This window comes from Ictalurus furcatus, chromosome 22 (assembly GCF_023375685.1).
Source record: "Ictalurus furcatus strain D&B chromosome 22, Billie_1.0, whole genome shotgun sequence".
NCBI classification, from domain to species: Eukaryota; Metazoa; Chordata; class Actinopteri; order Siluriformes; family Ictaluridae; genus Ictalurus; species Ictalurus furcatus.
Genome location: NC_071276.1, coordinates 66,982 through 80,000, shown reverse-complemented (window position 1 = coordinate 80,000; position 13,019 = coordinate 66,982). Strand labels below are relative to the sequence as shown.

The 13,019-nt window shown below is 44.3% G+C and overlaps 2 protein-coding genes across 3 annotated transcripts in view; both read left to right on the top strand.

The window, feature by feature from the left end:
• areg (amphiregulin) overlaps positions 1 to 155 on the top strand; it is a 12,117-nt gene extending 11,962 nt beyond the window's left edge. Inside the window, exon 6 of the mRNA XM_053610684.1 lies at positions 1 to 155. This exon is cut by the window's left edge and continues 1,071 nt beyond it. The gene's annotated coding sequence lies outside the window, so the exon portion shown is untranslated.
• A 1,375-nt stretch (positions 156 to 1,530) lies between these two features.
• me2 (malic enzyme 2, NAD(+)-dependent, mitochondrial) lies at positions 1,531 to 12,914 on the top strand. 2 transcript variants are annotated; one of them, XM_053610411.1, is made up of 15 exons: positions 1,531 to 1,848; positions 3,063 to 3,191; positions 5,365 to 5,498; positions 7,541 to 7,690; positions 7,825 to 7,900; positions 8,179 to 8,340; positions 8,661 to 8,874; positions 9,009 to 9,106; positions 9,211 to 9,324; positions 9,432 to 9,543; positions 9,734 to 9,876; positions 10,287 to 10,389; positions 10,561 to 10,631; positions 11,536 to 11,634; positions 11,743 to 12,914. In XM_053610411.1, exons 2-15 carry the CDS (start codon positions 3,084 to 3,086, stop codon positions 11,902 to 11,904), a joined length of 1,746 nt encoding a protein of 581 aa, XP_053466386.1. In that variant the 5' UTR covers positions 1,531 to 1,848; positions 3,063 to 3,083; the 3' UTR covers positions 11,905 to 12,914. The 2 variants fall into 2 exon arrangements, with proteins under 2 accessions (XP_053466386.1, XP_053466387.1); XM_053610412.1 differs by lacking the exons at positions 1,531 to 1,848; positions 3,063 to 3,191 and having other exon boundaries at positions 5,371 to 5,560.
• Positions 12,915 to 13,019: the final 105 nt, after the last annotated feature.

The window sequence follows — 13,019 nt, the reverse complement described above, 5'->3', positions numbered from 1 at the left end:
AATATGACGTTAATATTAACACCACTTTTTAAACCAATTTTAAACTTTACATTCCGAGTTCGTGTCTTGACATACTGTACACACACACACACACACACACACACACACACACACACACACACACCATGTTTCTGACTTGACATGCATGTAAATATAAAATCATTAATGCTGAAAGGCTTCCTCCACTTGAAACACTCAAAAAAAAAACTTCCAGCATTCTCCAAAGGGTTCCTCTAAACAAAAATCAGCTAAAGACATTCTTAAAGTCCCCAAATGGTTCCTCCAATCAAAACACAGCTAGAGTTCTGGAAAGGTTTCTTTCAATTTAAACATGGAAAATCTTCCCAAATCCTTGAAAGGTTTCCTCCAATAGAAACATTGCTAAAGTTCCTAAACTGCCTTGGAAACATGCCTGGAGTTTCAGCACCAGGTTGGACCCAAAGTAGAAAGCAGACTGTAAAGCAGTTTACCCAGAATTCCCTACAACCTGGCATTGTGGTCATGTGACTTTATGACAGATTTAAGCGCAGTGTCCCAAACCCTAGTGTCTGATAGAAGAGCTCACTCTAACAGTAACCCTAGCATTATGGGTAATTCACACACAAAATACACATTGCATAAACAAATATCCACCAGCAGGTGTCTCGATAGAAAAGAAAGAAAGTCTTTCTTTGTGCGTCTTTACAGTGTGTATTTGTGTCTCAATCTGATTGGTCCACAGTTACAGGATGCTCTAACTCAGGGGCTGTGGATCCACTGGTGGAACGTTCTCCTTCCTAACTGAGGCTATATTATTCAGCACTGCACACACCACCGTTAGGTCATGTGCCCTGGCTCGATCTATTCTTAACAGTCCTACACAGCTGAAGTGAGACTTGATAAGCTCTAAGGTCATTTCTCTCCTGACCCCAGTTTTGGCTAGTGGCTGTGATTCTGGTGTTCCAGGATGACGTTAATGATGAGACAGCCTCGAACAAGATAAAGATGAGAATCTATCACACCTGACTTTTACTGTAGGCTGCTATCTACTGAATCTTCAGAGTAACCCTGTCATATGCAGTTGTGAGTCGACACAACACACATTCTCGCTTTGATGGTTTTACATGTACCTCATGTTCCATACATCAGGTGTGTTTCCCATCATCACCGAGGGGAACACAGAAGAACTCAAATCATAAACCATGGCTGCCAGCTTTCAACAAAATTTCCACTTCAAATACATCTCAAAAACCACAAAAAAAAGACCTAAAAGTATGGGAATAGCAAAAGAGAGACACATTTTCCTTCTTTTTCACAGCCTTGAGAACAAGGTCACTGTGGTGCACACGCATTTCTGTGGTATGGACATTAACCACCACATGACCCCCATTCCCTCTACAAATCTACATAATGTTTTACAGTAGAATAAATAAATGGTTCTGTACATCATACACACACTGTCTACACTTACACTTTTCCTTTGTTTCCAGATTTAGATTAAGATTTATTCTGATTATTTGTTATAAAACAGGAACCGGGACAGGATTTTAATCCATTGACGATGGGGATTATTTTGGGATTACGCTGTGATTATTATATGAGTTTAATTCCGCTAGGAGGCGCTGATGTTTTTATCCACTGTGGTAATAGCAGTGCGGGAAATGCGCATGCGCACAAACGCAACCCGAGACTTCACTGGAAGTCAAATCTCTTCTGGTTTCACGCGCTGTAAAGCCGACAGCTCGAGCTCAAGCTCTGGTACCGAGTGTATGTTTAAATAATTATGCAGCTTTAAATTTTCATTATTAATTTATTAATCTGCGCGTGAGAGAGAGAGAGAGAGAGAGGACACGGACAAGGCGCGTGAAGGTAAAACAGGAGTGACGTTGTAGTTTAAAATCGTTCGACCGTTACACACACACACACACACACACACACACACTTTACCTCAATAATGTAGTAAATCGTGTTTGTTTAGTGTTTAATGCCGGTATTAATGTAATCGATAATAAACGCTAATCCCGTTAGCTGCCTTTAGCTTTAGTTTTAACGTCTGGAACTGAACCCAGTTAGCGCGAGCTCTTCATAATAACTTTATAACTGTGTTCAACATGTTTCTGAGAGATGTATTAAACACCACTGAGGGAAATACTGATAAAATAAACACCACTGAGGGAAATACTGATAAAATAAACACCACTGAGGGAAATACTGATAAAATAAATACTTGTTTACCTGTCTGTTTACCATCTTAAAATAATTGTGAAGTTGAGAAAAACCTGAGAGATTTGGACGATACGGATATCACCATACCTTTATCACAATACCCGATATAACCGATATGAAGATGTGTCCATAATACTACTACTACTAATAATAATTATAACTTCTAATCTTGAATGTAGGATGTGTTTTGAGATTATTGTCACTGAACAACGTTTGTGTAATGTGTGTGTGTGTGTTGCCTTACTTTTTATTTTATTTAGAAGTGGCAAAAACATTCAAAGAAATATTGTAGTACAAATAAAACACAAATAAAAGCTGTTTTTTCCTCATTTTCACATTGAAATGAAAAACTAAAGAATGCACAGATTTAACCGTAGATCTGTTTGTGCTAGGAGATCTGTTAGATCTGAATTTTTGCTTTATTATAAAATCACACTGCAAGATCGAACTTGTATTCCTTTAATGCATTTTTTATATAAAGTTTCACTTTTACATTCACTTTTAAAATAATCTCACTTTGTAATTGCGTAACAGCAGCTATGATGACTTAAAGGCTACGCTGAGACGGCTTCTCTACACGTGTACACGCGTGCGGTGCAGGGATTTATGGACACGGGTGCGGTGCAGGGATTTACACACTTTCAGACTTTCCAGTTTGGACCAGCAGCTTTCGGAAAATGCCTGGAAAGGCCAGTGTAGATGGAGAGCTTTTTAAAACTAAAATTCAGCTTTCAGATCTATCCAGATTAATGTGGACACAGTTTGTGTGTGTGTGTGTGTTCATTAAAAAGGTAAACCTTTTTTTACAGTAGAAATTGTACAGAGAGTTAAAGAGTGTGTTTGTGTTTCTCCTACAGGTGTGTGTTAGGTGTGTCAACATGCTGTCGAGACTGCGTGTGAGTGTGTGGCCGTGTGTGAGTGTGTGTCGCTGCGCTCACACTAAAGAGAAGGGCAAACCACTGATGCTCAACCCACGCACCAACAAGGTAATACACACACACACACACACACACACACACAGAGCAAGAGAGGGGTGTCTGAGTCTGGAATCATTAGAGCAGTGAGTCAGGAGTTCAGACTGCAGTGTTTAAAGGGTTCAATCTCAGAGAGAAACGTTTATACAGTAAAATCTCAGGAATCATGTGACCTCATCACCATAACCACAGCTTGGGAACGAGTCTCCTGACTGAAAAAGAGAAGTTCCTCAAACTTTGAAATAAAATAGGATCAGCAGTTTTGTGTTGAAGACAGAGGAAGAAGCTGATCAGATCCACGCAGATGTTTCAGGAGTGAAAGACATGGCTGTAACTACGACAACGCTGTGGTTCCAGTACATGAACTTCACAGTTTTCAGTGGAGATAGGCTCGCACGTGCCCGAGAGGACGAGGCCTTTAACTGTGACCACCTGTCAGCCACTTCACACAGGTGTACACACACCGCTTCGTCAGTGGCGTTTGTGGTGGTGAGTAACACACTCTCCCACACGGTCACGTCAGTCTGAACCGAAGCAGACAGTCCGTGTGGAATGACGTGTCCTCGGCCTGGCTGGGAAGCGTTAGGATTTTCCCATCAACCCCTGCTGTGATATCCATGTTTCCACATGTTCAGCACCACGTCCACAAGATTAAATCCATTTCATCATTTCCTCCAAAACACCAAGAACCCTCAGAGCTTGATGACCGTGAATGCAAACAGGATCGTCTGTGTGTTTTATTTTTATTTAGGAGCATGAGGATGAGAGATGTACAGATCTGTATTACATTCTCAACGTGGCAGAATCAGACCAGTTTAGACACTGAAAATCCAATCTCAAACTAACTTTACATTTACATTTAGGAAGCCATTGTTCACTGTGTGTCACACACACACATTCAGTTGTAGATCAATGTTGAATGTTGAACCTCATGTGGTGAGAAAGGGTTCATGTGGAGGAACAACAGATTCCTGAAACACAGTGATGTCAAATCTACATAATTCTAAATGTAATTCTACTTAATAAATTCACATCACAGAGTTCCTTCATTTCTATTTCAAGTCAAGTGGGTTTTTATTTTCATTCTTCTGTGTAGCTCGTATATATTAGAATGAAATGAGGTTTCTTCAGGACCAGGGTGCGACACGGAACAGTACGCAGACTACATAAAGTACAAATACACAGCAGTGTGAGACGAGTGCAGAACAATGAATACACGGGACTGTAAACACACGGGACTGTAAACACACGGGGACAGTAAATACATAGGACAATAAACACACAGGACAATAAACTCACGGGACAATAAACTCACAGGACAATAAACACACAAGACATTAAACACACGGGACAGTTAACACACGGGACAGTAAACACACAGGCAATAAACACACGGGACAGTTAACACACGGGACAGTAAACACACGGGACAGTAAACACACGGGACAGTTAACACACGGGACAGTTAACACACGGGACAGTAAACACACGGGACAGTAAACACACGGGCAGTAAATACACAGGCAATAAACACACGGGACAGTAAACACACGGGACAGTAAACACACGGGACAGTAAACACACGGGCAGTAAACACACGGGACAGTAAATACACAGGCAATAAACACACGGGACAGTAAATACACAGGCAGTAAACACACGGGACAGTAAACACACGGGACAGTAAACACACGGGACAGTTAACACATGGGACAGTAAACACACAGGCAATAAACACACGGGACAGTAAACACACAGGCAATAAACACACGGGACAGTTAACACATGGGACAGTAAACACACAGGCAATAAACACACGGGACAGTTAACACATGGGACAGTAAATACACAGGCAGTAAACACACGGGACAGTAAACAGGGGACAGTAAACACACAGGACAGTAAACACACAGGACAGTAAACACATGGGACAGTAAACACACAGGCAATAAACACACGGGACAGTTAACACATGGGACAGTAAATACACAGGCAGTAAACACACGGGACAGTAAACAGGGGACAGTAAACACACAGGACAGTAAACACACAGGACAATGGGCTATAAACTGTAAGCTGTTGTGTAATGTAGCAGAATATTAATGGATATTGCCAAATATGTCCATTTATTCATAGAATGTGTAGACAACATGGTGTGTGTGTGTGTGTTTGTGTGTGTTTACAGGGCATGGCCTTCACCTTGAAGGAGAGACAGGTTCTGGGACTCCATGGTCTGCTGCCCCCGAAGATTGAGACTCAGGACCTGCAGGCCATGCGCTTTCAGAAGAACCTGAGGAAGATGTCTGACCCCCTGCAGAAGTACTGCACACTTACCCATAATCCTCTCTGTTCACTGACCGTAGTGCAGCTGCAAATCGCAGGTTTATATTAATGCACTCGTTTCTGTAGTAACAGCTCACTCACAGGCTCCACATAAACGGATTAAAAATCATTGATACGGTGAAGTTTTCTGTAAGGAGATGTAAAGCTGTAACACCTTCAGGACAGAGGAGTTTACACTACTTTACGGTTTCTAAGTAACATGACAACATTAAATAGAAATAGTACAAAACTGTAACCGGTGGTAACCTGCTGGAATTAGAGGAATAGAACAATAAAACACTTGGGGATGTGCTGTTAGAAGAAAATCATCAACTTCTGGTTAGTAACAGGAACTTTGTAACACCCTTGTAACACTTTCATAACACCCTTGTCACACCTTCATCACACCCTCGTCACTCCCTTGTAACACCTTCATAACACCCTCGTCATACCTTCATAACACTCGTCACACCTTCATAACACTCGTCACTCTCTTGTAACACCTTCATAACACCCTCGTCATACCTTCATAACACTCGTCACACCTTCATAACACTCGTCACTCTCTTGTAACACCTTCATAACACCCTCGTCATACCTTCATAACACTCGTCACACCTTCATAACACTCGTCACTCTCTTGTAACACCTTCATAACACTCGTCACTCCCTCGTAACACCTTCATAACACTCGTCACTCTCTTGTAACACCTTCATAACACCCTCGTCACGCCTTCATAACATTCGTCACAGCCTCGTCACTCACGGTTTTGCTGTAAAGCACAGTGGTGCTCAGTGGTTAAGGCTCTGGGTTACTGATCAGAAGGTCGAGGGTTCAAGCCCAAGCCCAGCACCACCAGGCTGCCACTGTTAGACCCTTGAGCAAGGCCCTTAACCCTCTCTGCTCCAGGGGGCGCTGTATCATGGCTGACCCAACCTCTTGACATGCTGGGGTCTACGAAGAAAAAAATTTCACTGTGCTGTAATGTATAAGTGATTAATAAAGACTTCTTTATATACAGATAAAAATACATGCATAAGAAATGTGTGTGAATGTGTGAGTGAGTGTGTGTGCATGTGTGTGTGTGTGAGTGAGTGTGTGTGTGTGTGTGTGTATGAGTGAGTGTGTGTGAGTATGAGTGTGTGAGTATGAGTGAGTGTGTGTGTGCGAGAGTGAGTGTGTGTGTATGAGTGAGTATGAGTGAGTGTGTGAGTATGAGTGAGTGTGTGTGCGAGAGTGTGTGAGTGTGTGAGAGTGAGTGTGTGTGTTTGCAAGAGTGAGTGTGTGTGAGTGTGCATGTGTGCGAGAGTGAGTGCGTTAGTGAGTGTGTGCGAGAGTGTGTGTGTGCGAGAGTCTGTGTGTGTATGTGTGAGTGCGTGTATGTGAGTGCGTGTGTGTGTGAGTGAGTGTGTGCGAGAGTGAGTGTGTGTGAGTGTGTGCGTGAGTGAGTGTGTGCGAGAGTGAGAGTGTGAGCGAGAGTGTGTGTGTGAGTGAGTGTGTGTGAGTGTGCATGTGTGTGTGCATGAGTGAGTGTGTGCGAGAGTGAGTGTGTGCGAGTGAGTGTGTGCATGTGAGTGTGTGCGAGAGGGTGTGTGTGAGTGAGTGTGTACATATGTGTGTGTGAGTGTGTGCGAGTGTGTGTGTGTGTGCGAGAGTGTGTGTGTGCGAGAGTGAGTGCCTGAGTGTGTGCGTGAGTGTGTGTGTGTGCGAGAGTGTGTGTGTGTGAGTGAGTGTGAGTGAGTGTGTGTGTGTGAGTGAGTGTGAGTGAGTGTGTGTGAGTGTGTGTGTTTGTGAGTGAGTGTGTGTGTGTGTGTGTGTGTGTGTGTGTGTGTGAGAGAGAGAGAGACAGCACTGCTGTCGTTATCAGCTGATGATAAGCAGAGACAGGAAGTGCTGTTTGCATATTGGACTTTGTGGTTGTATTCACATACATAGCAACCTCACCATAGCAACGTGGTTATTCATGTTTGTTTACCACAGAATAATTTATTATATTCTACAGTGAAGTCATCATACTGAAGTGTGTGTGTGTGTGCAGGTATATCTATCTGATGGGGATTCAGGAGCGTAATGAGCGTTTGTTCTATCGAGTGTTAATGGAGGACATTGAGGCCCTGATGCCTATCGTGTACACGCCCACTGTGGGACTCGCCTGCACGCAGTACGGACACATCTTCCGCAGGCCCAAGTATGTTACTCACACACACACACACACACACACACACACACTCACTCACCTCAACTTTCACCTCCTTCTTCTAGGGTTGTGCTTCTGTATATGTGTGTAAATTATGTTTAATTTAAATGTGTGTATGTGTCTAGGGGCCTGTTTATTTCCATTATGGATCAGGGACACGTCCGTTCCATCCTGGACAACTGGCCAGAAACTAATGTGAAGGTAACGTGAAGGTTTACAGACACGCACACACACACACTTAGTTCCAATTTAAACACCAAAACCTGCTGACCTGCAGAAACCACTCTCTTCTTCTTTACCTCACCACAGGACAGGTCACATATTCTCATTATATAAAAGGTTAACTGAAGGAGCACTGTGTGTGTGTGTCTGTGTGTCTGTGTGTGTGTCTGTGTGTGTGTCTGTGTGTGTGTCTGTGTGTCTGTGTGTGTGTCTGTGTGTGTGTCTGTGTGTGTGTCTGTGTGTGTGTGTGTGTGCAGGCCGTGGTGGTGACAGACGGTGAGAGGATTCTGGGTCTGGGTGATCTGGGTGTGTATGGAATGGGTATACCTGTAGGGAAGCTGTGTTTGTACACGGCCTGTGCTGGAATCAGACCAGAAAGTTGCCTGCCGGTGTGTATCGACGTGGGAACAGATAACAAGGTGAGTACACACACACACACACACACACACACACACACACACAGAGTTTACCTGTGAGGAGTATGGCTGATGATGTTGAAGACTGGCATTGGTTCTCATAGTTATCTGGCATTGGTTCTGTTTGTCACCTATACATTACAGCACAGTGAGATTCTTCTCTTCACATGTCCCAGCTTGTTAGGAGTTAGTCTTCTGATCAGTACTGCAGATCCTTAACCACTGACCAGTAGTTCAGTATGACTTCTGAATCTCCTGACTGTTCTGACAGGATTCTGACACACTGACTCTATGCTTCTGTGTGTGTGTGTGTGTGTGTGTAGAAGTTGCTAAAGGACCCGTTCTACATGGGGCTGTACCAGCAGCGTGAGCGCTCACAGCGGTACGATGACCTGATCGATGAGTTCATGGAGGCGGTGGTGGATAAGTACGGTCAGGACACACTCATACAGTTCGAAGACTTCGGCAACCACAACGCCTTCCGCTTCCTGAAAAAGTACAGACACCGATACTGCACCTTCAACGATGATATCCAGGGTACACACACACACACACACACACACACACACACCTCCTCGAATGTTCCTGTGAGGAGCAATAGTGTACATCTATCTATATCAGTCTGGTTCCTCTGTGTGTGTGTGTGTGTGTGTGTGTGTGTGTGTGTGTAGGCACTGCAGCAGTAGCTTTGGCGGGTTTGTTGGCAGCACAGCGTGAGGTTGGGAAACCAATCACTGAGCACACTGTTCTGTTTCTGGGAGCTGGAGAGGTACACACCCTGAATAATTAGCCTAGCTTAGCATAGTCGATTGTTGTTTTAAGAGTCTGCTAGAATTAGCATGAATGAGCAGTGTGTAAATGTGTGTGTTTCAGGCGGCTCTGGGCATCGCTAACCTGATCGTCATGGCAATGATGGAGGAGGGAGTGAGTCTCACGGACGCTCGCAAGAAGATATGGATGTTTGACAAAGACGGCCTCCTCGTCCAGGTGAGTGTGTTGGATACAGTGTGTGTGTGCAGTAGAAATTAATGCATTTAGTTCCACATACATGACTATGTGTGTGTGTGTGTGTGTGTGTGTGTGTGTGTGTGTAGGGCAGATCTCAGTCCACAGACAGTAATCAGGAAGCGTTTGTTCACCTGAGTCCAGGAGATGTAAAGAGTTTTCTGGATGCTGTTAATGTCATCAAACCCACAGCTATCATCGGTGGGTGTGTGTGTTTGTGTGTGTGTCTGTGTGTGTGTGTGTGAGAGAGAGAGAGAGAGAGAAGAGAAAGGAGAATGTTGTCACTCACATCCCCCAAGTTCTGGTGATAATCTCATATAGAGTGAGCTGTCCAATCACTTCATTTTATTGTGTGTGTGTGTGTTTGTTTGATCCTTTCCTGTGTGTTTAGGTGTGTCGGGGGCGGGGCGTCTATTCACTCCCGACGTCATCAGAGCAATGGGCTCGTTAAACGAGCGGCCAATCATCTTTGCTCTCAGCAACCCGACTGCTAAAGCTGAGTGCAATGCAGAGGACGCCTATGGCCTCACACAGGTACACACACACACACACACACACACACACACACACAGGTGTACACACAGGTACACACACACACACACAGACACAGGTATACACACACAGACACAGGTACACACAGACACAGGTACACACAGACGCAGGTACACACACAGAGACACAGGTACACACACACTCACACATCAGTGGTAGCAGAGCTGCCATGCAAGGTGCTAGCTTGCCATCAGGAGAAATAAATGTGGAGTCATGTGGAGTCATGTGGGGAATCGAACCCCAACCCTACGATTAGTGGTCAGCTCACTCTACCACCTGATTCACAGCTGCTCCTGTGTTTATAATAATAAACTGAATGTAATGCATCATATATAGAAAGAATCATTTGGATGTTTGTACATATTTTGTGTGTGTGTGTGTGTGTGTTTTAGGGTCGGTGTCTGTTTGCCAGTGGCAGTCCGTTTGGTCCTGTAACTCTGGATGACGGCAGAATACTGATTCCAGGACAGGGAAACAACGCTTACATATTCCCAGGTATCTGTGTGTGTGTGTGTGTGTGCACGCGCGCTCTTATATTCTCGGTTTATAGTAGCAGTGCCCTGTGGTGGCTGCTCTTTAAACCTGGTGAGGTGAAATTATTAATCACTGTGTGTGTGTGTGTGTGTGTGTGTGTGTGTGTGTGTGTGTGTGTGTTTGTGTGTTCAGGTGTGGCTCTGGCTGTGATCCTCAGTGGAGTCAGACACATCAGTGATACGGTGTTCCTTGAAGCTGCCAAGGTAAACGTGACTGTGTGTATTTGCAGATGTTGAACACTTCCTGTAATGTAACTCCACCTCTTCCTGTGATCTGGAGGCTGAACACTCAGTGCTGTGTCTTCACTCCTGTACACCTGTACACTGTAATGATTTATAACCACACTGTCTGGTGTCACCCAGAAGAGGGGGGTTCCTCTCAAGGTTTCTCCCTCATGTAGAGTATCTTCTCAACGCCGTCACCTCTGGCTTCCACATCTGTATTTCTGTAAAGCTGCTTTGAGGCAGTGTTTATTGTTAAAAGTGTGATATTAATAAAACTGAATAGAATTGAGGTGCAGCATGAACATAACACACAGAGACAGAGAACAGATGAGCTCCTGGAGGATGGGTTTCACTGAAAGGGGTTGGACTTGGTGCTCAGATGATGGTTGCTGAGGTGACCCCATTGTTGGAGGTCTGGCATTATGGTCACCACCCACAGTGTTGATGTATCCCCAGTGTCCTGTCCCTAAAGTGTGATGTGAGTCCTGTACTGCTGCTTGAGGAACGAGAAAGTAAAAGGAAGGGTGTTCCTCACTACTCAGGATGGGGTCATGGGCCGTAACCATGGTGACGACAATGCACTGTGTCCTGCCTCTTTAATGATAAACACCTCTTGCTCTGTTGTTCTCTTCCTGGCCCCCATCAGCTTCTCCTTCTCCTTCTTCTTCTTCTTCTTTACAGCTGCACTCTCTTTCAGCTCATATCCACAGTGTGAGAAATACAGAGTGTGTGAGATTTTATGGACAAAAATACCTTTCTGATAATGAAGAACAATTAGCCGATATGATCTTTTTGTTTCCTATAAAATTACATGCAAAGATAATACTGTGGTATGTGTGTGTGTGTGTGTGTGTGTGTGTGTGTGTGTGTGTGTGTGTGTTAGACCCTGGCAGATCAGCTGACTGATGAGGAGCTGAGTCAAGGTCGGCTTTATCCTCCACTGTCCAACATCAGAGAGGTGTCTGTGCAGATGGCTGTCAAGGTGAGCTGTGTGTGTGTGTGTACGTGTGTTTGTGTGTGTGTGTGTGTACACATATTGAGATGTATATACCGGGGTAGAGTGTATAATTATGTACGTGTGTATGTGTAGGTGGTGGAGTACTTGTACAGTAAGGGCATGGCATTCCGGTACCCAGAGCCAGTGGATAAGGAGGCGTATGTGAGATCAGTCGTGTGGAACACGCAGTACGACTCCTTCCTCCCCGACACCTATGACTGGCCCGGTGTCTCCCACAGCCCCATACTCGACTAAACCCCACACCTACAACTGGCCCGGTGTCTCCCACAGCCCCATACTTGACTAATCCCCACACCTACGACTGGCCCGGTGTCTCCCACCGCCCCATACTCGACTAATCCCCACACTCATGTTGATCCCTAGTACTGCAGTAACACTCCTCCTGATAATCTGAATTCACAACCTCACTATTGAAGGAAAACTCCAGCTGTGTGTGTGTATTACATTTATAAATATTAAAGATAAGCATAATCAAGAAATAATACACATATGCTCTACACACACACACACACACACACACTCCTGATGCACGTATACACACACACACTCCTGATGCAGGCATACACACACACACTCCTGATGCACACATTTCCTCGCACGTTTGTGTAACGCACAAAATCCTCCAGTAAGCTTCATCTGTGTGAAAGAATAGCTGCTATCATTCACAACACTGGAGTCTATCCTGGGAAAATTGGGTGTGAGGCAGGAAAACACCCTGGATGGAGAGCCAGTCCACACACTGGTGTGTTCTTGTGAAGAACGTGGGGAACCCACATGGTGGAGAACATGCGAAGCTCCACACAGACAGTAACCCGAGATCAGGATGGAACCCTGAAGCTGTAAGGAAGTGATGATACCTGCTGCTGATACCACTCCGTCCCCTCCTGAAGGCATCATCACCACTCGGCTCGCTCCTGTAGTTGTGTGTGTGTCTGCAGCAGACTGATATTATTTAAAATATGAAGTGAGTAATGAGCACCAACACTCCGTGTGCTAATGACTGCAGTTTTAGTTCATTACAGCATCCCTGACTTCTCAGTGTAGCACTGTGAGTGTGTATCTCAACATAAAAAGTTATGTGAATGAACAGAGCCATGGACAAGATGATGATTATTATTATTATTAATATTATAAGAGCTTTGGTGTTTAGCTGCGACTGTACTGTACACTGAATTTATTCCATTTCAGTTGGAAGTTGCTTTGGGTAAAAGTTTTTGCTTTATGAATAAATGTATAAAATATAATTGTGTGTGTGTGTGTTTCATAGTAAAATACACAGCAATTAATATAAACCTGTGATGTGCAGATGCACTACTGTCAGAGCTGCTGTTATAGAAATGTAATCACCT

What these genes read in the sequence shown, in the direction of transcription:
- me2 (XM_053610411.1), top strand. Translation starts at nt 3,084, where the DNA reads ATGCTGTCGAGACTGCGTGTGAGTGTGTGGCCGTGTGTGAGTGTGTGT. An exon ending in CAAACCCACAGCTATCATCG is followed by an intron (nt 9,544 to 9,733) that starts GTGGGTGTGTGT and finishes CTGTGTGTTTAG; the next exon opens with GTGTGTCGGGGGCGGGGCGT. An exon ending in TGTTCCTTGAAGCTGCCAAG is followed by an intron (nt 10,632 to 11,535) that starts GTAAACGTGACT and finishes TGTGTGTGTTAG; the next exon opens with ACCCTGGCAGATCAGCTGAC.